At 42.0% G+C, this 22,106-nt stretch overlaps 1 protein-coding gene and 1 long non-coding RNA gene across 8 annotated transcripts in view; both read left to right on the top strand.

Annotated features, from left to right (window-relative positions):
- The window catches only part of dip2a (disco-interacting protein 2 homolog A), a 75,901-nt gene extending 57,708 nt beyond the window's left edge, over nt 1-18,193 (top strand). For 2 of the 7 annotated variants that reach the window (XM_047600854.1, XM_047600858.1), the window contains 33 exons: nt 1,174-1,293; nt 2,886-3,083; nt 3,299-3,390; nt 4,047-4,157; nt 5,268-5,391; nt 5,479-5,588; nt 5,717-5,819; nt 6,470-6,534; nt 6,956-7,049; nt 7,460-7,579; nt 7,706-7,820; nt 8,280-8,419; nt 8,787-8,923; nt 9,126-9,206; nt 9,771-9,898; nt 9,990-10,104; nt 10,381-10,582; nt 10,696-10,805; nt 11,152-11,232; nt 11,390-11,507; nt 11,638-11,759; nt 11,888-11,999; nt 12,102-12,211; nt 13,164-13,294; nt 13,400-13,568; nt 13,956-14,126; nt 14,430-14,459; nt 16,433-16,494; nt 16,619-16,676; nt 16,772-16,846; nt 17,308-17,482; nt 17,622-17,745; nt 17,827-18,193. In XM_047600854.1, the coding sequence (XP_047456810.1) occupies nt 1,174-1,293; nt 2,886-3,083; nt 3,299-3,390; nt 4,047-4,157; nt 5,268-5,391; nt 5,479-5,588; nt 5,717-5,819; nt 6,470-6,534; nt 6,956-7,049; nt 7,460-7,579; nt 7,706-7,820; nt 8,280-8,419; nt 8,787-8,923; nt 9,126-9,206; nt 9,771-9,898; nt 9,990-10,104; nt 10,381-10,582; nt 10,696-10,805; nt 11,152-11,232; nt 11,390-11,507; nt 11,638-11,759; nt 11,888-11,999; nt 12,102-12,211; nt 13,164-13,294; nt 13,400-13,568; nt 13,956-14,126; nt 14,430-14,459; nt 16,433-16,494; nt 16,619-16,676; nt 16,772-16,846; nt 17,308-17,482; nt 17,622-17,745; nt 17,827-18,079 (3,956 nt within the window). In that variant the 3' untranslated portion in view covers nt 18,080-18,193. The remainder of the gene's footprint in view (nt 1-1,173; nt 1,294-2,885; nt 3,084-3,298; nt 3,391-4,046; nt 4,158-5,267; nt 5,392-5,478; nt 5,589-5,716; nt 5,820-6,469; nt 6,535-6,955; nt 7,050-7,459; nt 7,580-7,705; nt 7,821-8,279; nt 8,420-8,786; nt 8,924-9,125; nt 9,207-9,770; nt 9,899-9,989; nt 10,105-10,380; nt 10,583-10,695; nt 10,806-11,151; nt 11,233-11,389; nt 11,508-11,637; nt 11,760-11,887; nt 12,000-12,101; nt 12,212-13,163; nt 13,295-13,399; nt 13,569-13,955; nt 14,127-14,429; nt 14,460-16,432; nt 16,495-16,618; nt 16,677-16,771; nt 16,847-17,307; nt 17,483-17,621; nt 17,746-17,826) is intronic. The other 5 variants (XM_047600857.1, XM_047600860.1, XM_047600856.1 and 2 more) reach the window with 3 other exon arrangements.
- A 2,304-nt stretch (nt 18,194-20,497) lies between these two features.
- The window catches only part of LOC125017715, a 37,692-nt gene continuing 36,083 nt past the window's right edge, over nt 20,498-22,106 (top strand). The window contains exons 1-2 of the long non-coding RNA XR_007113876.1: nt 20,498-20,590; nt 20,728-20,807. This is a non-coding gene — a long non-coding RNA (uncharacterized LOC125017715). The remainder of the gene's footprint in view (nt 20,591-20,727; nt 20,808-22,106) is intronic.

Genomic DNA, 22,106 nt, shown 5'->3' with positions numbered 1-22,106 from the left:
CTATTTAAATCTAGGTCTGCTGAAGTTTTCATATTCATGACCCATTTTTTTATTGTCTTAAGTGAATAAAATACAGAACAACACTAGCTTTATTCTTTAACTCCATCTCTGTTGTGGTCTTAGTTTATTAGTAAATGCTGTTCTGTTTAATATACTCTGCATTTTGCTGAAATGATGAAGCCACAGCCAGGGTTTGCTCCAATAATTGAATGCTGTAGGTGTATAAATTAACCAGTCGGGAACCCGTTAATTGTTGTCATTTTAATAGGTTAGCCTACTTGGATGTGAAACTGGTGAATGAGTGGGGTTCAGAGCGTGTGTGTCGACTTTCTAATTGGCCCATCAGGTGCTGCTCTGACCCCCATGTGTCTAATCCCAGTACATCTGTCCCTACATGAGGAGGCAGAGTCTCCTTATTAAAGCAACACACACACACGTCTCTTCAAAACAAATATCAAGTCATCGGTGGTAATTATGTCTGATGATTATTTTAGTCTGCATCTGAAATTTGACTCTCGCAGTCTGTTGTTTCTCTCATTCAGTCTCCTTCCCAGCTTTGCTGTTTAACTCTCGTTGTCTTGGCGATGGTCCACGTCTCTGAGATTATGCTTTTTGAGGATCAGACGGTGTAGACGTGCTTCGACCTGAGCGATAACGAGCCGACGTTAGCCTCTCATCTGAATTTTGCAGAGTGTTTGTGAAACATACACATTTTAAGACGCCTCACGAATCACTTGCTGCAGAGGGGACATCTTTGTTGCTAGGCAGCAGGCGAGGCAGCTCGGTTTCCTGATTTATTTATCCTGTGAGGCTTGTCAGTGATTCGAGACCGGAAGACTGTGACCTCCGGTTGACTGTAGAGGACCTCGTCGTCCACTGTTTCGTTGTCTTGCCGCAGCATGAGTGACAGCTGGTTGTCCTCTGTGTCTCATTAAAACACCACACTGACCTCTCCTCTTTTCTTATCTGTCCTCCTCTCATCCATCCGCCTCCACTTTAACTCATCAATCTCTCAATCAATCTGCCTACACACGCCTTTCTCCCACCTGCTCCATCGCATCCATCTTCCACTCTGATATCCTTCTTTATCACGTCTGTATTCCCATTTTTGTCTCGCCATGTTTATTTTTTATTATTTTTTTATTTTCACCCCTTTCAAACTCATTTTTGTAGGCGTTCCGGTCAACAGTCGGGTCTCCAACAAAATCCAGCAGCTGCTCAACACGCTGAAGAGACCGAAGCGTCCGCCGTTGCGCGAGTTCTTCGTCGACGACTTTGAGGAGCTTATGGACGGTAAGCTGGCCTTGAAATACTCGCATAACTTCCACTGAGTCAGTAAACCGTTTTCAGCATTTAGCGGTTAAATGCCCCTGCTCCATCACTTTTAACATTTCTGTAGTTTTTGGACGAGGTTTCTAACTCCAGTGTTGCTTATTTGTCTAATTTTTGTTCCGGCCAAGATAAAACTGTGGCCAAACCTCACACATGAACAGTTAAAAGACACACTTTTAGATCAGCGGTGGTAATTTCTCTCTGTGGAGCAGAGACCACCAGGTGTTAAGGAAAGCTGAGTACACACACACACACACACACAGAGCACCAGCCCTGTCCAGCCATTTCCTGTACTCCAACCAGCCCATCGTGGGTTTTGGGTGGTACTCTGCCACTCTGAAAAAACACCACCCAAACGTAAATGCGGCAGAAATAGTCATACATCAGCAGGTCGTTTTAAAACATCCCCGATTTCCGCGCGGAGGCTGCGGTGTGGCAGCCGTTGATGGTCCGCTTGGTGTGAGCAGAAAAACACACTCAAAGGTGAAATGACAGCTGGCCAAATGCAATCTGTTCATGTTGCATTTGGCGGGTATGCAGCTTGGCAGCTCAGTTAAACGGCTCTGAATTCCACTTATCAGGGAGAGGGAGAGAGTTCGGCGTGTGTGAAATAAGAATTGTGATGGAGGCGAGGACGCTGAATCAAAAAAGCATGTAGGGTGCTTAGCTTTTCAGTAAGCAGTGGTTCAGAGTTTACACGGGAACAGGTATCGTAGGACAGAGCGCACCTTTAATCCTCAGGTTTTTCGTCCTCCATCACGAGCTGGGTTTACGTGGAACCAAACATTCTGATTACAATCGGTTTAGAAGTCCAAACCGAATGAAATTTCATTTGGTGTCACAGTTGTTGAATATTACTTTTCCCAAACCAATTGAAAGTCGTGTAAATGGGGAATCAGGATGAAGTCAGGCTCCGTTCTGTCTGAGCATGCTCTGTCTTGATGTAAATGTGCAGTGACGTTTGAGTGACGTTTCCTCAGCTGGACTGCGGTGCCGCGGAGAGCTTGCTTTTAATAACAACTCTGAAAGAACTAGATATTATCGCACGCTTAGACGGCAGAAAAAATAGAAATATTGAGCTGTTTTAAAAAAGGTCCATCAAAAATTCATTGAGGCCGGAATAGGCCGAAGCGTGGAACAAATGAAACAAATGGAACTGGCTACTGTAAAGCTAAACAACACAACAGAAAAGAGGATGTGACCCCACAAACTTTCCGAATCAAGCTGTTGCTTTTGTAATCAAAGTGTAAAAACAATAGCAACTACTATACTGATTAAACCTGCGCATGTCACACGTCTGTAACAGACGTTCTGATTAAAAGTAGATATACATGTGACATAAAACCTTCATTTAGAATGAGAAAAAAGTCTCCGCGCAAACCCAGCTTCTCTCCTCTTATCAACTGCCTTTAACGTCATTGGGAGTGTTGTTAAATTCACAAATTTCACTCGTCTCAACAGACACACAAATCTTCTTTCTCAGCTCGGGAGCCGTTTCTACCATTTCTGTTTTATTGTTACAAAGTCGTCCTATTCTCTCTCCATGAATCCAGTCCAGCAGCCTGATCCCAACCAGCCAAAGCCAGAAGGCCAGCAGATGATCCCTCTGGAAGGAGAGCCTCTCGGCGTGGTCACCAACTGGCCTCCCTCTTTGCCAGCAGCCTTACAAAGATGGGGCACCACTCAGCCCAAGAGCCCCTGTCTGACAGCACTCGACAATGCTGGCAAGCCCGTCTACACACTCACCTACGGTAGGTGTCGAAATGCTGTAAACTAGAATCCACTATCGCCTCTTGTCATCCAGTATTTATGTTTTTTTGTATAAAATGTACAAGGAAGTTTCTGTCCCCGTCCCTGTGTATGTTATTTTGTAATCTTCTCTGATGGGTTTTGTAATTGCTGATTTGTAGGTCGGGGGTGGGATAAGTCGAAGGAAATGCTTGACACTGTGTATTAACTTCTGTAGGTAAACTTTGGACCCGCAGTCAGAAACTGGCCTACACTCTTCTTAACAAGCTGAGCACCAGAAATGAGCCTTTGCTCGTGCCTGGAGACAGAGTAAGTCATCAGGAAATTTTATTGAGTGATTTATTATATTACGGAGAAATATTATAGAGTATTAGAAATAACCAACAGGCAACAAAGATCATGGAAAAAAACATCAAAGACGAAAAGTCCTCATAAAAAGCAATAGTTCAGTATTTTGGGTTGTTCAGTGGTAAATATAGCCGCCCCTCTCATATTAGTGTGATAGATGGTTTGCTTAACTTTGCATTAATCTTGGAACCAGCTAGCATGGCCCAGTCTGAAGGTAACACAATCCATCTATCAGCACCACTAATGGTGAAACATTTGATTGAATTGAAAATCTAAATTTGAAAAACCACAATTGATTTTCTATTTGTTAATCTGCCACGTCGTCTCTATTCTTTCTCCTAATGTAACAGGCTTCTGGTCAAATATTTTAGCTTTGATCATAATGTTGAGCCCTACAGAAGGCTGTGTGTGTAATTCATTTTCTACCATTCGCCTTTTCCTGATTTTTATGTGTTTTTTCTTTACAAATATATTATCACTACCTCACTATTTGCAAATTTTGCTTCAAATGCCATTCATAGCTTTTGTTGCACACAGTGTCCTTTCACATCGTACTTGAGAGAAAAATTATATTTAAGCGACTAATCTTTGGTTTGTTTTCACACACACACGTGTAGGTTGCACTAGTTTTCCCCAACAATGACCCAGTGATGTTCATGGTGGCTTTCTACGGCTGCCTCCTAGCAGAGCTGGTACCAGTGCCTATTGAAGTGCCGCTGACCAGAAAGGTAAAAGCAAATTAAACCTCCTGGAAATGTGTGTTGACAATTTTTTTTTTTGTGGTGATGTGCACCAATCAGAGCAGCTCTGACCCCTGCTGGACATTTTAACCCAGAGCGTATGAGGGCAAACCAAACAGATACAGACCTCAGACTGGATTTTTTATATATATATATATATATATATATATATATGTGTGTGTGTGTGTGTGTGTGTATGTGTATGTGTATATATACATATATATAGAAAGTTCATTTAAATATCTAAATATTTATTCTTGCTCCACAAGAACACATTGTATGTGCAAATTCACCTGACAACAGCAGCATTATCTCTTAAATGTTTAATTGCAGAGTACTAGAATGTGTCGCAGTTTCCAACACATCCATCATCTCCCTCTAAACCACATTCATCCACATTAGTCACACGGGCTGAATATTTATGCCTGTTCTTGATTGCCCTTTGAAAGCGCGCTGTTGGCAGACGCTGCGCCGTAATTAATGAGATTTGACTGAGGTGAAATGATGTGTAATTCTCGTCAAAATATTAGATCACAGGCCAACCGCTCTCAGGAGTCAGAAACTCGTATGCTCTGTCCGTCAGCTCCTCGTGTTAGTCCCGCTCTCTTTGTATTCGTCTTTCTTTTCCATTGTTATCCCTCCGTTCTCCTCTCCATCTCCAGACTATTTCCGCGTCTCCCCCCTCTGTCTCTCTTCCCTCCCACTCCATGCCTCTTTTATGAGAAGTACGCTACGCTCAGCATGGGTCCAGCTTTAAACTGATTTGCGCATCCAATCAAATATGAGTTAGTGTTTGTCAGATCTTTGGTTTCGTTTCTGCTACAATCGGCCTTTGATGCGCAGTAGTAGGATTTTTAATGGCGATTGGCCGTCACTCTGCTTTCTTACCTGCTGCTGCTTTGATGTACCTTGCTCTGAGGTTTCTTCTACTTCAGTCACTGGCCTCCTTTCTCCCCATTAACAATTCCCATATTCCCTCAGTGCATCTCTTTTCTCCTCCTGAGTTTGATTATTCTTAATAGTTGATTGTCATGCTATAGACAGTGTTTTCCAAAGTTTGCCGGTATGAACTTTTCATCCTCTTTTTTTGTCTCCCAGGACGCAGGAAGTCAACAGATTGGTTTCCTGTTGGGCAGCTGTGGCGTCACGTTGGCGCTGACCACGGACGCTTGTCAGAAAGGCCTGCCCAAAGCACAAACGGGGGAGGTGGCCACTTTCAAAGGTATGGGCCGGTTTTAATTTTCATTTTGACTGGGCGTATTGTTTTATCGTTTCGGTTTGAACTGGTTTCATGGCTCCGTCTCTGCAGGCTGGCCGCGGTTGCTGTGGTTCGTGACAGATGGAAAACATGTCGTGAAGCCTCCGAAAGACTGGCATCCTCCAATACGGGAAGCCAGTAATGACATAGCTTATATAGAAGTAAGTCCTTGCCTGACTCAAGAATGTGCAATGTTAATAAAATGAAGATGGATTGTAGTGTGTTTTCATTTCATTTATTTAACTCGTTCTTTTGAAATGAAACTGTTACGTATGATGTTGTTTTCCAGTATAAAACCAGCAAAGAAGGAAGCACCATGGGGATCACAGTGTCCAATTCAGCTATGCTGGCTCACTGTCATGCCCTCACACAGGCCTGTGGCTACACTGAAGGTGAGGAGGACTCTGTGTTTACTCCTCAGTAACTCAGACTTAGTTGTGCCCTGCGTTTTCTCCACCATTCATTCATTTATCAGACATATAAAAAAACATCCATCTGGTTGTAGTAGAAAGGTTTAGAAAAGATATCAAACCTAATCTACTAATCATAATAAAGGATTGTGTGAACGGAAACCTCCTTTATAAGGGTTAACGTTTTGGAATTGGTGTAATGTTATTCTGCTTTCGTATTGATCCAGCATGTTAGATAAAATGGGTCATGCTCGTCGAATAAACCCGTTTTTTAAATCCACGATCTGCCTTCCCTTTGCGTACAGATCAGGCGTAATTACAGTTTGAAATATGCAGCAGCTCAGTCGGTTGTGTTTCATGCTGTCAAACCTGGGTCACGTCTGCTTTAAAAGAAAGAGAGCATGAGGCACATCTTTCTCCTCCAGTGCCCCAGTTTTGCTCTAAATAACTGCACCAACAGCCTCTGGAGACTCTGCAGATCTGTTTCCAAAACTTAGTTTGACTAAGTTCATATTCATATTTCACTAAATAACTATGGGTTTATATGTGCTTCGGTGAAAAATTGAACTGTAAAACGTTGTCTTCTTTTTGCCTCCACTAACGTTGGCAAAATCTCCTTTTTTTTTTCCTAGCTGAGACCATAACGAATGTCCTGGACTTCAAGCGAGAGGCAGGATTATGGCACGGAGTTCTCACTGTAAGTGTTAACACGAAGGATCGTTGTGTGATTAGTCATAGAGGAGATCTGCGCTCAGTTTGCAGATGAAAAAGTCTGATTCATCCCGCTGTCTTCCCCATGAGAGAATAATCATTATGTAAATGCACCCAAACTAATTAAGATGGGAAAAAGTATAATTTTCCTCATAATCAAACAGTTTCAAACCCACAGTTGTGATTAGCAGGCTTGAAACTCGAGTCGGTATTTATATACAGCCCATGCATGACTTGCTGATACACGTTTAAATTCCTACGCTCACAGCAGCAGTGGTGCAAACAGCCAGATTTTGTACTCAGGTGATAAAATCTTGCCGTGACCCGCAGCTTTGTTTATAGTGACATCATGTAGTGTTGTGATGCTGCGTATTTTCGGAGCTTATCTGATGCTTTCCTGCTCTCAGAGTGTCATGAATCGGATGCACGTGATCAGCATTCCCTACTCCCTGATGAAAGTCAACCCGCTGTCCTGGATACAGAAGGTTCACACATACAAGGGTGAGGGTCAATTTTCTTTTAACTTTCCTCTTTTGTGAAATTAAGATGAATGTAGTACAGTGCGTTGCCTTATTCTATACCTGAGAACAGCTGTTTGTTGGATCTGAACTTTACGGTTTAATTTGACAGTGGGGGTGTTGGACCCATTGATTTGTAGTTAAGTTGTGTTGACCCAGTGGAGGTGAAGGACGGGGCGGGACGGGACGGGAGGCCTGAAGCGCCGGATAAAATTCGCCCGCTGTTTGGTTCGAGCTCTGCTGAGTCACCTGTTGGCAGCTGAGTCAGACTGAGCCGCTATTTGCTGTCACAGTTTGTCGTCTGTGACTGGCTGTCAAGCTGAATGACACGGGTCTCGTTTGGGGTGATTCCGTTGTCAGCCTGTCTCCTTGTCTCTGTGTCTCCCTGTGCAGCGCGAGTAGCAGTGGTGAAGTCGAGGGACATGCACTGGTCCCTGCTGGCCCAGAGAGATCAGAGAGACATAAGCCTGAGCTCACTGCGCATGCTGATCGTAGCTGACGGAGCTAACCCATGTGAGTCCATCTGCAGAGGCTCACCGAATAAAATCGCCCCCCCTGGGGTCACGAGGCATTGTATTGATGTGTTTGTGTTTGCCTGTGCATGTATTTGACTGACTGTGCGTGTGCGTGTCGCCACAGGGTCGATATCTTCCTGTGATGCCTTCCTCAACGTGTTTCAGGCACGTGGGCTTCGACCTGAGGTGATCTGTCCATGTGCCGGCTCCTCAGAGGCCATGACTGTCGCCATCCGCAGGTGAGCGTCTGTTACTGCACCCATTTAGAACAAAAGCAACCTGCCACCGCTTTGCATTAGTGCGCTGTTATATCACACTGTGCTTGCAGCATCCACTGGATCCTGCATAGAGGGAAGGGGATTTTTATTTAACGCAGCGACAGACTGTGGGATTTTACAGCTTTCTGCTGATTGTGGAGCTCTCAGCTTTGGATGAGGATTAGGATGACTGTCAAACTCAAAAAAAAACATGGTTCAAGACGAGAAGCTGGCTCTATTTTTAACTTTTTTTTTTAAGACGGAGTGTCCTTAATTCACACTGCTGTCAAACGCTTCTAGAACTATGTCCTCTCCTTGTAGATATTAGTGCTGTGATAATGTATTTATATTAAGGCAACAAATAAGTGACTCTTTAACCTCGATTCTTTCACGTGTGTCATTATGTTCTGTAACACGTGTTGTAATGTGTGTGACCCACAGACCTCCAGAAATGGGTGTTCCTCCTCCAGGGAAGGCCGTGCTGTCCATGGGTGGGCTGAGTCACAGTGTGATCCGTGTGGACACAGAGGAGAAACTCTCTGTCCTTACAGTGCAGGATGTGGGACAGGTCATGCCTGGAGGTACAGTACCCTCTGCTGATACTGCTGATTAATATTTTGCTGACCTCAACGTTTAAGATTAAGAGGAATGATAGATATTTTCATACTGACACCACCGTGTGTCACCACTACAGAGGAGAAAAACAAAACTGTTCTTACGTCTACGTGTTGATTTCATTCAGTGAGTTCGTTAGAATATTTGTTAATATCAAGGTATCAGGTTTTTTTATGACAGAATACAGAATTCACCTCTTCCAAAACACAGCATCCAAATGAAATTAACTTTTGCTCAGGTGACCTTTGCCTAATAAGCTATGAAAGATGTAGTCCAAACGGGAATTTGTTTAATCCCAGCGAGTCATTGTGCCCACCTGTTTTGCATCTCCAGCCCTGGTTTGCGTGGTGCGGGTGGAAGGGACGCCTTATCTGTGTCAGACGGACGAGGTTGGAGAGATTTGCGTGAGCTCAGGTAGCACCGGTGTCGCTTACTACGGCCTTCCAGGCATGACGAAGAACATCTTTGAGGTTAGTGTTTTATTATTTCTGATACTGCTGAGGTCTTCCAACAGGAAATGAGAAAAAAATGCATTTTATTACATTAACCTTAAAAGTTAAGACGTTTCATATCAAATTAATTCATTATGGATGGAGTTATTTCAAGAAGTGATTTTTTTTTTTAAGTTAATTCTTGAAAGTGTGGTGTTAACAGCGTTGTATCTTGTTGCAGACTGTCCCACTAATGTCGTCTGGGGTTCCCATCACTGACAGACCTTTCACCAGAACCTCTCTACTGGGCTTTGTGGGACCAGTAAGTTCATTCTCATTCACCTGGAGGGTTTATTTAAGCTTCTTGTTAAAGTAAAATTTAGATTTTCTCAGATAAGTTGTGAACTAGTGACATTTTGTTACTGTGTAGTACTGTTTTTAGTTGAGAGGAAGAGAGCAAAGAGAGCAATATTTTAAAACATTTTAAATTCCAATTAATGGACTTAATTCAGGATAATTAACTAACCTCTCTGTCTGCATGTCTTTAATAATATATTCACAAATATGTACTGTAATATACAGCAGAGCGTTTCAATAGAAAGAAACAGACATCTGCTTATTTAGAAACTATTTTTACTTGTTGGACGGGCATCTTTCATGTTTATACACTTTTCAATCACTCAAGTAGAGAATCAGATGTAATAAAGCCGACCGGAGATGACATCTGTTCAAAGCTAATTCATCCAGAGCATCCGGTATTAAAAATTATAATAATAATTTGCAAGTCTTTGATTACCACGTAGCATTAGCTCACTCTTTGGGTTTTATGGTTGAACTTGTTAATACCTATCAATCTAACCATGTGTGCTTTGTGTCTTTCTTCCAGGACAGTCTTGTGTTTATTGTGGGGAAGATGGACGGACTGATGGTGGTCAGTGGGCGGAGACATAACGCTGATGACGTGGTCGCTACTGCACTGGCTGTGGAGCCCATGAAGTTTGTGTACAGGGGAAGGTAAGAGAGGAAGCAACCTGAAAAACCTAAAATATTTCATATTGATAGTTCAAATGTAACGTTGTGTGTTGTTGTGACTTGTGCGCTACAGGATAGCAGTGTTTTCTGTGTCGGTGCTGCACGACGAGAGGATCGTTGTAGTGGCAGAGCAGAGGCCAGACGCTTCAGAGGAAGACAGCTTTCAGTGGATGAGTCGTGTCCTTCAGGTAATGACATTTAATTTAGGCTACGCCTTTGCATGTTTTATATTAATTAAGGATTGAAAAATAAACAGTCATCAGTCACACATCTTGAACTTTTTAAATATACAATAATCATTGCTGATGGTTAATGAGCCATGTGTCCTTGTTGATGTATGCAAAGTAGCAGTAGTGACCAGGGCCTTTATTGTTATTTTTCTTTTTACGGCTGCAAACAGAAAACAGAAAATCTTAAACTGATCCCTCTGATTTATTTCTCCTGTGTGTGTACGTATTTTGCAGGCCATAGACAGCATCCACCAGGTCGGGGTCTACTGCCTGGCTCTTGTGCCTGCCAACACTCTTCCTAAGGCTCCTCTGGGTGGAATCCATATATCTGAGACCAAACAGCGTTTCCTGGAGGGCGCCTTGCACCCGTGCAACGTCCTCATGTGTCCTCACACATGTGTTACCAACCTGCCGAAACCAAGACAAAAACAGCCAGGTAGACAAATATCAAGTGTAGCATTCCTGTGTGTTCCTGTGCTAATTTTATAAAAATGTAAATGCCTGCGTGCATATCATTGATGACGCTAACGGTTTGGTTGTGCTGCACAGAGGTTGGTCCTGCTTCTATGATAGTGGGCAACTTGGTGGCAGGAAAGAGGATAGCACAAGCCTGCGGGAGAGACGTGGCACAACTGGAGGACAATGACCAGGCACGTAAGGTAGTAGTCATCCCCATTTCACCCACACTACACCTCCACGCACACAGCAGACACAGGTAAGGATCCATACCCCAGGAGGGAAATCTGAAGTACAAACGGCTGTTGGAGAGGCTCACACTTCCTTTATAGCAACCGCTACCTGAAAAACAACAACACCAAAAAAAAGTCATTATGTAATTCAGATTCCTCTTCCGTCCTTCATTACACCCGTTTTTCATACATCAGTTTGATATTAATCTTTCCTTTGTAAAAATGCTTTGTGTTCTAACACACTCTTGTCATTGTGTCAGTTTCAGACTTTGCTGTGTGATTCCTTTGTAGTTTAACTTTTTTTTCTCCCCTATAGTTCCTCTACATACAGGATGTGCTACAGTGGAGAGCTCAGGCCACTCCAGACCATCCTCTGTTCCTTGTTCTCAATGCTAAGGTATTGTGTTTAATATGGGCTGACTATAGAAGGGTTATAGTGCACTATCTGGAAACATAGTTATCTTACTTGTATTACAGTGAAAGCTGCAGATTGATAAACATTAATGATGGTGATGACTGCTGCATAGATTAACGCGACTTAACTTGCTCTGCAGGGAACGGTGGCGAGCACAGCTTCCTGTTTGCAGCTGCACAAGCGAGCAGAGCGCGTGGCCGCAGCACTGATGGGACGCCTCAATACTGGGGACCATGTAGCACTCGTCTACCCACCAGGTAAAAAGGTCTATTGTGTCTGTGCTACCCGTCCTTGAAGTTCAGTCCTTCAAGTTGAAGTACAACAGGTATTTTATCTCTGTCGTCCAAATAGAGAACACTAAATATTGACATTTGTGTTTATGTGCAGGGACTGACCTGATTGCCACTTTCTATGGCTGCCTCTACGCTGGCTGTGTGCCTGTCACTGTCAGACCCCCACATCCACAGAACCTGGCTACCACCCTGCCCACCGTCAAAATGATCGTTGAGGTAACACACTTATTTAAACTGTTCAGTGCTCGGTGTTGCTTTGTGACGGGGTACTTCTCCTCAGTCTAAATGAAGATTGTGCCAACGGTTTATGCGTGTAGTAATGCCGTATTGTTTGTGTGTTTAAGGTCAGTAAGTCAGTGTGTATCCTGACAACCCAAGCAATAATGAAGCTGCTGAAATCCAAAGAGGCTGCTGCTGCTGTGGACGTAAAGAGTTGGCCCCAGGTGCTAGACACAGGTAAATTAAACGCACACTACGGTTCTTCAGTTAATATTATCGCATTCGCATCAAAGAGGCGTTAAAGTGATTAATTAAGAGTAAGAACTCTTTGTCCTGCAGATGATCTTCCGAGGAAGAAGAGTCCCCAGATGTACAAGCCCCCGACCCCAGAGATGTTGGCTTACCTGGACTTCAGTGTGTCCACAACAGGCATCCTAGCAGGCGTTAAAGTACGTTGAAGGAGATGTATTGTTCAGCAGTCACCAGACTCTTTATTCCTTTCTGCACAGTGTGAATAAATCTGATATGTCACAGTCTGTTGTCAGTATTAGATTGTCAGAAACCATAATGACAATGATGTTGTAATAACCACTAGGTGAAAAGTAGACCTTAACAGTTTTAGGTCTCCAGTTGGAGTTATCAGTGGTCAGTTTACTTTGTGTTATTCAGATTTAGCATGGAGAAAGTTGAGTCGTTTAACAACCTTCCACACGGTGTATGTGATATAGTGGATCCATGGAAGTTTACACTACAGTGGGTATAGTTGAATTTTACACCAGGTTCAAATTTCCATGCTTAAGCTCGTGAGACCCAGCGTCCTCATATGGGGACATTAAGTTTTAGGTTGGGACAACTTCTTGTTCTGCTCCATTCAAACTTCCTCTCAACTAGACACTAGTTGGTGTAAAAATATGATAGTGAGTATTTCAATGTATTCATTCTGTCATGTAACAAAAGTGGACAAGGTACAAAACCTTATCAAATTTTACTGTTGAAACTTGTGTATTTATGCTTATTATTAACTTTTCTAGTTTAACCTGACACGCAAATTCTATCGATAGTAACAAGAGTTTTAGCTAATTAGCAAAAACTCTATTGATGACGTTGGGACGTCATTATATGCAATTCTGCTTTTGCACAGCCATGTTTAGACATGAGAATTAACAGGTTTATATTTTGTTACATATTTGTGACTTTATTATAATATTGAGTGCAATAATCCCCGTGTCCACACATGAGGACAAATTTTTCCAGAACGACTTCCTGTTCAAAGATGACTACTTTTTTATAGTTTTTAGGTCCTACTAATCCCAAACAAAGAGACACGGAGAAATTAAAGATGCGTACCAAAATAAAGGTCTCAGGAGGTTAATTTGTATCGTGTCATGTCATCTCTTCTAGATGTCTCATGCTGCCACCAGTGCCTTGTGTCGCTCCATTAAACTGCAGTGTGAGCTCTATCCGTCGCGGCAGATCGCCATCTGTCTAGACCCCTACTGCGGCCTGGGCTTCGCCCTCTGGTGCCTGTGCAGGTAAGCTACCAGCTGGGTAAAAACAGCCTGAAACAAAAACCGTCTCCTAGTGTGTGTGTGTATTACCATTCAGTCCCTCTGTTTGCTTGTGTGTTGTTTTATTAGTGTGTACTCCGGCCACCAGTCAATCCTGGTTCCCCCTCTGGAGTTGGAGAGCAACGCATCTCTCTGGCTTGCTGCAGTCAGCCAGTACAAAGTTCGCGTCACCTTCTGCTCATATTCAGTCATGGAGATGTGCACCAAGGGCCTGGGAGCACAGACGGAAGCACTACGGGTCAGTTTACCTCCTCAGATGTTGAGGCGAATCACGGTGGAAGCAATAAACTGCAGCTCTACTCCAGTTACTTCTTTTCCCTGTGGTGCTGTTGCCACCGCAGCGTAATTATTGAGACAAAGTCAGATTGAAACACTTCACCGCTCTGTGTCTGTCCACTGATTACTGTCTGCAGCTCTTCACGTTGGGATTTTTTGTAAATCACGTCTGCGTTTTAAGGAGTCTGCCTGAAAATAAAATGAATAATTCAACTTCTCTTGTCAGGTGGTAGTTCACATGCCGCTCCCACAACTGTTTTGCTAATACTAAAAGAAAACGTTTTCATGTTATTGTGTTTTTGTAATAGTTTTTGCTGATTCCGCTCTTTTTTTTTTCCCCTATACTCAGCTGCGAAATGTGAACCTGTCTTGTGTGCGTACATGCATGGTGGTGGCGGAGGAAAGGCCGCGAATATCCCTCACCCAGTCCTTCTCAAAGATCTTCAAAGACTTGGGGCTTTCACCGCGAGCCGTTAGCACCACCTTCGGCTGCAGGGTGAATGTGGCCATCTGTTTGCAGGTAAGCCCTGGTTAAGAGCCAAGCAGGAGGAAGAGGAGAGAGCTGAAGGGTTAGAAAAGGTCCAGGCTGTGTGAGAATTAATACTCCAGGTTCAAAACTGGCTGTGAATCTATGCTTTCATTCATTATAAACAACTGAAAAACCATTGAGAAATGTTCTTATGTTTCTGTTATTTTTTTCCCCCGGTCTGTAGTGAATTCTTTTGTTCAGTATGACTGTTTGTGTCTACCTATATGAACACATCTACATATATATATATGTATATATATATCTTTATTTATCTGTCCTGCCCTGTCCTGTCAGCCCAACAGGCTAGGGAAACTGGCTGAGCAGGTACTGTGGTATAAGAGTGGCTGTTTGCTCTGCCGCTGCGTCTTGTGTATATATGTATAGTATGTTTGCGTCGCGTGTGTGTTTGTTGCATGACGTTTGAACATGCTTAACCTCAGTTCAGATTTTTTTCCCTTGCTTTTCTTTATCTCTGACTAGCTTCGGCTTCACTTTGCTGCTGTTTATTTTAGCAGTCTTACTTTTGTCGGCTGGCTCCTGACCATCGCTTTATGACGGGTTTTTCTGTATTTGATGCACTATAACATTATACCTTGAGCTGGCCGCATGGTATCTAGTGTGATGCAGATAATTTGGGAGGATTTCTAATCAGACGAGTGTATGTCAAACCCTATAAACCGTATTGTATTTTATACAATTATTTTGTTATGTATGCAATGAATGTTCTCATGGTGGCCTTTTCCTTTACACCAGACTGACAGCTTCGTTGTTTTTATCAGAGATTATCAGACTAACGGGATCGGGTTTTTCCAAACATGCTCGTCATTGAAACCTCTGCTTGGCTTGACGCACTGGCGTCCCTCTGCTCATTAAACCGAACCAGCCTTCTCTGTGTCTGGCTACGACGCCAACGCAGCGACTCATTGCTCGCTTGTGCTCTGGCTATACACTGGCGAAAAAAGTGATAGAAAATATAATTTGTTGTGACTGATCAAGCAGCAGTAATGATGACAAATCCCACAGCAGAAGGAATCGACATTTGACACCCATAATCTGAACTTGAGAAATGGTTCGGAAACATTTGATTAAAAAAAATGTAGTTCATTGATAATTTGTTGAATGGTTCCAGGTAAGTGATCCTTTTCCCTGTTCAGATCTTATATTAGCATCAGTCCTGGACAATCTGATCACAAGTGGCCAACTTTAAATACAGGCATGGACACAAACATACAAATGCATTCACTTTGTGTTATTCCGTTAAATTAAATTTAGTCTCATTAATATAGTGCCAATAACAATACAGATTGGCTCAAGAGACTTTACAGAACCCAGAGCCTGCAACCCCCAGAGCGAACAATAAGGTGAGGGTGGCAAATTAAAACTCCCTTTTAACTGCACCTTGAGCAGAACCCAGCTCATATGTGGGGGACCTAGAGACAGAAAAAAGTGTGTTTAATAACTGCTGAGATCACCCTAGTGTATAAGAAGCCTGCTTAGTTAGGATAATAATAATCAGTAGTGCTCAGTAATCTCTGGTGTCTTTATCCTTAACTAGAGCTTTTTCCATCTCTGCTTCAAACAGCACAGCAGTGACATTACAGTAGGTAATGGAAGTTTTCGGAGTTTGAGTTATAATCTGATTTCGTGCAGGTGTCTAAAATAACTAACATCAGGGAAAGAGATAAATAAATAATAACACGTTTGCTTTCAGGTAGTGTCCTGATACAGCTGTAGATTGGGATCCATTAAAAAAGAAAAAGCAGCTGTTAAAAATATTTCTCTCAACCTCAAATGATGCTGTTGTTTATTTGCACTGAGAGCACAAAACTGTGATTGGATGGTTATGCATTTTCAGGTCTGACTGCTTATAACTGGCCTTACGATTGCCCACGTTGGATGTTAATGCAAAGTCTGAACACTTAGACTTTAATCATCCAAATAGCTTGGTGACAGTAGCTTAGTTTCACACAAAGGAGGTGAGGTCTGGTTGGCGGTCAGCAGACCAATCACAAGGCCAACGATTGATTAGTTGGTAATGTCATTTTTACCACTCTTCCTACACTTGACAGCATCAGAGCAGGGGATGGAGGTATTTGCTGTGTTTATGTGGTTGAGCTGTGCCTAACCATTGTAGCCTGGCTGGTTGGCTTCTGGCTGCCCCTTGCTTTGTCAGCAGTTGTTTCATAATCAGCTTCCTCCACTTCGGCAACATACAGCGTTAATATAAAAGCTGTAACAGGTCGATCAATGACTCACATTTGGTTCTGCTTGTTTCTTTGTTTTTCCTTCCTTGCCAGGGTACAGCTGGACCAGACCCCACCACTGTTTATGTGGACATGAGAGCGCTGCGACATGACCGGTGAGTGAATGGCTTTGGCCTATCTATATTTTCCTTTAAAATATTTTCCTGAACTTAGCACAGAGTGTTTTAGTGTGTTTAGAGGAGATATGAATCTGCTTCTTTTGTCTTCCATCCTCTTTAGGGTTCGCCTGGTTGAGAGAGGGTCACCACACAGCCTGCCGCTCATGGAGTCTGGGAAGGTACAGTCATTTAAAGATTTAAAACACTGAGTCCAAATCACGGCGTTTTTCTTAACCTGTTTAAGAATTTGGCTTGTGACTTTTTATTGGTTTAGATCCTTCCTGGAGTAAAAGTGATCATCGCCAACACAGAAACTAAAGGACCCTTGGGAGACTCCCATCTAGGAGAGGTAAGGTCATGTGACATGTACTAATCACTAGTTTATCTATAGAGAAAACTTGTTTAATGTGTAATTAAGCTGTTTTCTGTAAATGTGTTACAAACAGTATGTAAATGCATGCAATAAAGCGCATTCATTTACACTTTAACCATATATATGTTCTGACCATCGCTCAGTTACTGCTCTTAAGAGGAAGAGTAATCTAGTCCAATTTGGCTTTTCTTCATCCTACATCCTCCGATCCTAAGGAAAAAAATACAAAAATATCCATAATCTAAAGCCATTATCTCATGTTAAGAAGGTCTAAATCTAATCTAAATTAACATGGCTACTGAGTGTAAGTACTGACACACAAATGAGAATGACTGTGAAATATTTATGTCATGTAGTAGCTCTTAAACCTTTAGGGGAAGTCCACCTGATGTCCGTGATCATTTCGTCATTCACTTCTTGTCTGTGTTCTGCTGCAGATCTGGGTTAGCAGTCCTCACAATGCCACGGGCTACTACACGGTCTATGGGGAGGAGGCGCTGCATGCTGACCACTTCAACACCAAGCTCAGCTTCGGGGACACCCAGACGGTCTGGGCAAGGACCGGCTACCTGGGCTTCCTGCGGCGCACCGACCTGACTGATGCCAGCGGAGGTGATAACCTGTGCTTACAGTCGGTGTATGGCTTTTAGTGTCAGCTGGACTTAGTTTGACTTCTTTTACCTCCTCAGAAAGCTTAATAAATATCATTAAGTTGAGAAATATAAGTCTGACTGTGTTTTTTATGTCTCAGAGCGCCACGACGCCCTCTACGTGGTAGGCTCTCTTGACGAGACTCTCGAGCTGCGGGGAATGAGGTACCATCCAATTGATATTGAGACCTCTGTCATCCGTTCTCACAAGAGCATAGCTGAATGGTGAGAAACCTGCCTCAACTGTAATTACTATTATTATTCGTCTTTCCTTCCTTTTTAACTGCCACCTCCTCCTTCCCCCAGTGCGGTGTTCACGTGGACAAACCTCCTCGTGGTGGTTGTGGAGCTGGAGGGATCAGAGCAGGAGGCCCTGGACCTGGTGGCCCTGGTGACCAACGTTGTCCTGGAGGAGCACTACCTCATCGTTGGGGTGGTGGTGGTGGTGGACCCCGGCGTCATCCCCATCAACTCCAGAGGGGAGAAACAACGTATGCACCTCAGAGATGGATTCCTTGCAGACCAGCTGGACCCCATATATGTGGCTTACAACATGTGAAACATTAACACGCTACAGAAGACAGCAGGACAGTAAATGGTGGTATTGAAGGCCCAGGGTCAAAATGGCTTCCGCTGAAAGGAGAAGTAAGAAAGAAACATGGATGCAAAACCTCCTGTCGTTTTCTCCTTTCCTGCCTGGGCAAATAATGTTTCAAAGGGCATTGTTGTTTTATTGAGGTGAGTTTGTTTATAGACAAAACTCCATGAACCCAGGACACCTGAGAGCAGTGCAGCGGGCACTACAGCGTGCCATTGACATAATTTATTTGATCAATCTCAAAATTGGTGAATGTCAGTTGTGTTTGCCATACACTTGTGCCATAGCTCAGAATTGATGCCAGTATCCAAATCCTCCTGTGTCATTACATGTCCTATGTTCCTCGTAGAAAGAGCCTGTCTCACGGTCATTGTGGGTCCTTACATTACAGCTACACTCTCTTGAACTTAGATTTTCGTGTTCACATCATGTTATGTTTAACAAGGAAGTACGCAGCAGTTGTGTGTTACTCTTTGCTCATTCCTGCAGTTGTGTTTTAGTTTGTAGCACCATTGGCTTCAAAATGATGACATGGTGGCTCCGTCTCGTTCTTCTTCTTTTTTTTTTTAATCTAAAACATGTAATATTGTTTTATCTTAACAAAATGCAATATGAGTGATGTGAAAGATGTTGCTTCGAATGACTGCATACAGTAAGTGCCAATCAGTTGAAGTCACAACACCGGGAGGAATACAGTCGTTGCTTACTATTAGCAACTTGCTAAATGATAGCAATTGAGCCTTAAGTGTTTATTTGAGACACCCGGTCCCATCCCAGCTATTGTTTAACTTAATTTAGTGAAGTTTAATCAGCTGTTGGATGGGGAGAAAATATGCAGATGGAGGTTAGGAATGGTAAATCCTGCTTTTATTGCACGTAAAGTTTTTTTGATTAAAATAAATATACTTGATCCTAATATCAGCCATTACAAACACTCACTCCATGAATATTTCTGTTCCTGTTGTGTTGAATGTGTGTTTTATAGAAAACGTCTGGAAGAAATTTTAGGTGTGGCATTTCTTGCAGAACGTCATAGCCTCAGTTTGAGTGCCATAAGGATGAATGAGAGCTGAGAAATGTTGCATGTGCCATACGAGGCAAGTGTCTGAGGCTTATAACATTTGATCTCTTTGTAAAGATTTCTCTTTTCTCCGTTTGTTGCTTCTTTTTCTCAATGTGCACATCCCTTCAGAAACAGGCTGCGGCCTGCTGTAAGTATGTACAGGTTTTGTGTAAATTATTAACAGATGGAGGAGGCGACGGGAAGCATAACACAAAGATTAATCCGGGGTGTATATGTGTGTACTTCTCCTTCACAAACAAAAAATGATTTACAATGGATTCTTGTGTGTAAACAGAGACTTTAAAAGCCTTGTAAACATTTTTTGTAGTATGAAAGAATGGTGGGAAGTGGATGCTTCCGGGATGAGACGAAGCACACTCCGAGCACAAAACGAAGACAGTTATGCTCTGGTGACTGCTGAAATGCCACGTCCCCCAGAGCAGGCTTTTGTTGTTAACATATGGAAAAATACATTTGTCTGATATTTGGTTAGTTGTCATTATTTTCATAACATGATTTCGTAATGAATAAAAAGTGCTTTTAACTTGAAGTGTTGTGTTTGTAATTTATTAATGTCACATGCTTTATTTGTCATTTCCTCTCTAATCTGATGTCTGTTTTAGCCAGATTCAACGGTGGGCGGGGCTAAACTGCAACTAGAAGATGCAGATTTATACCTTATACCAGGTTTAATCAATTAATTTGACACATTTTATTACCCCCATTGCAGCAATGGCTTCATGTGAAGGAGCTTTTTACTGCTACTACTACCATTAAGATTTTTAGTAGTAGTAGTTTAAGGATTAAATGATTTTTGTAGCTACAAATATTGTTTGTACTAGCAGTAGTAATAATAGTTTAGGCCTGGTTCATAAAGCATAGCAGGAAAAAATGTACTCTTGAAACAAAGTAAGTCAAAAGCGCTGTTTTAAATGTAGATGCCAATGACAGTCTTACTTCAAGTGACACACTGCAGGAAAAAAGCGCCCTGAGGCAAACATGACTATAGTAACCTTTCTGTAAAGGCCAGACATACCTCTGTGCACCACAATAACATTAATAACAACAAATGTTGATTCTTAAATAGTGAATGCATCAATAAAATAAACATTAAAAAGTAAACATTCCCCACGAGAAGAGCCACATGACAGCAAAGACGGAGACAGATAAAAAGTGAATTTCACTTTGTTACTCACTGTTATAGTTTGTGGCACATAATTATATTTTTTATGGCTTCGTTATTAGATTTTGAACATCGTTTATTTACAGGTTAGAACTGTGGTTTCAAATGCAGCCAATCAAAGTGGAGCATTTTGGTACTCAATTCTGATTGGCTGACTCGTAGGCGACGGTTCAATCCAGCCAGCTCGTTAGCTCCATGTTGCCAAGCAACGGAAGTGGAATCGAAAGTAAGAAAAAATTAATAGTTGTAACTAAAAATTAAACATTTGTTTGTTTGTTTGTTTTTTTTTCACCATAAAATTGTGTTGTTATGTAAAGCGTTTAATGGTGGAATTTAGAAAACTGGTTTGTTTGTTTCTTCCAGTCCAAGAGCTGTGGAGTCCGAAGGAGCTGCTAAACCATTTGCTATCTGTGGTGTTGAAACTGAAGTAAGAGCATTGTGAGGTATGAATTTAAACTCCCTCGTCATGACATAAAAACAATATGAGTTTATAAACATTCAGAGCATTAAGAGCTTCCCTATTTATTCTGACTTTAATAATGTTATTAACCCACGCGTTATTTATATGTGTTAGCTCGCTATCTTGCTGTGTTAGCTTGCTATCGTCAAAAAAAGGTTGAGCCCACATTGAGCCGCACAGAACCATGAGCCAGACGAATAACGGGAAGCTAGGTAGCTGTATATTGAAAGTATTAACTCTCCAACAATGTTAGCTAACTAACCTGCGAGTCTACTTCAAAATTATTCATTTCCTTCTTCAAAAGTGTTACTAAATACAGTAACACAACAACAAAGACTGTAAATAATTAGTAAGTAAGTAGATATAATTAGTAAGTTCAAATGCCTTTTAGGTGTTGTCTCTCCATAAGAGCGTTGCATAACAAATAATTTGCCTGCTTTTGGTGTGATGATGACTGAGACTGTGAAAAGTACCGTGGTAGAAATTAAGAAAACAGAGCACTCTGGTCTTTCTGTGTTTAATTCAACATCTGCAGATGGGCTTACCGCACAGAAAGAACACACAGTAAAGATCTGTGTTATACTGGAGGTCACATTGTTCACTCCTGTCTCCCATGCACAGGCGTTGAACGAACATAAGAATACTGGGCATATTCTTTTCTAATGTTGTGTAGGCCTCTGTTGTGTCTCCAAAACAGCCGAGACTCATCAGAGGATGGACATGGTCCTCCTGAGGGTGTCCCGTGGTGTCTGACAACAGAAAGTTGTTAGTGGGGGTCTTTGGGTTTGAGGGGAGGGGCCACTGTGTTCAAAAATAACTATAATCACCCAAGTGCCAAACCTTTTCAGTATTATACGATATTAATAACAGCTGTAACTGTGACGGTTTTCATCAAACCTTTAGATAATAATAATTATGAAGATTGTCTCATAGAAAGTCATAGAAAGTGATAGGTTGCCTGGTTAATATGACTAAAAATATAATCTATATAATATGAATTAAAACAGAATAATAAAACTTAATAAAAAGCCAAAAATCTGGGAACGCTGCATGAACGACACCAAGGCACATCTTATGTTATTTTTGGGAAATATCAATGGTTTATTTTAATTTTACATATCTTTATTTTGTAAGAGTAATACAACTAATAAAAAAATGTGATTATATTGATATGTAATTTCAAGGTATAACACACTGTGACAATATCGTACAGTGACTATATTGGTTTTCCGTGAATGGTAGTAAATGTTAACAGTGTTGCAAAACATACAAAAAAGAAAAC

The sequence above is a fragment of the Mugil cephalus genome, chromosome 12 (assembly GCF_022458985.1).
Source record: "Mugil cephalus isolate CIBA_MC_2020 chromosome 12, CIBA_Mcephalus_1.1, whole genome shotgun sequence".
Taxonomy (NCBI): domain Eukaryota; kingdom Metazoa; phylum Chordata; class Actinopteri; order Mugiliformes; family Mugilidae; genus Mugil; species Mugil cephalus.
The sequence above is the reverse complement of the archived record's forward strand: the minus strand, read 5'-3'. Positions and strand labels throughout refer to the sequence as shown.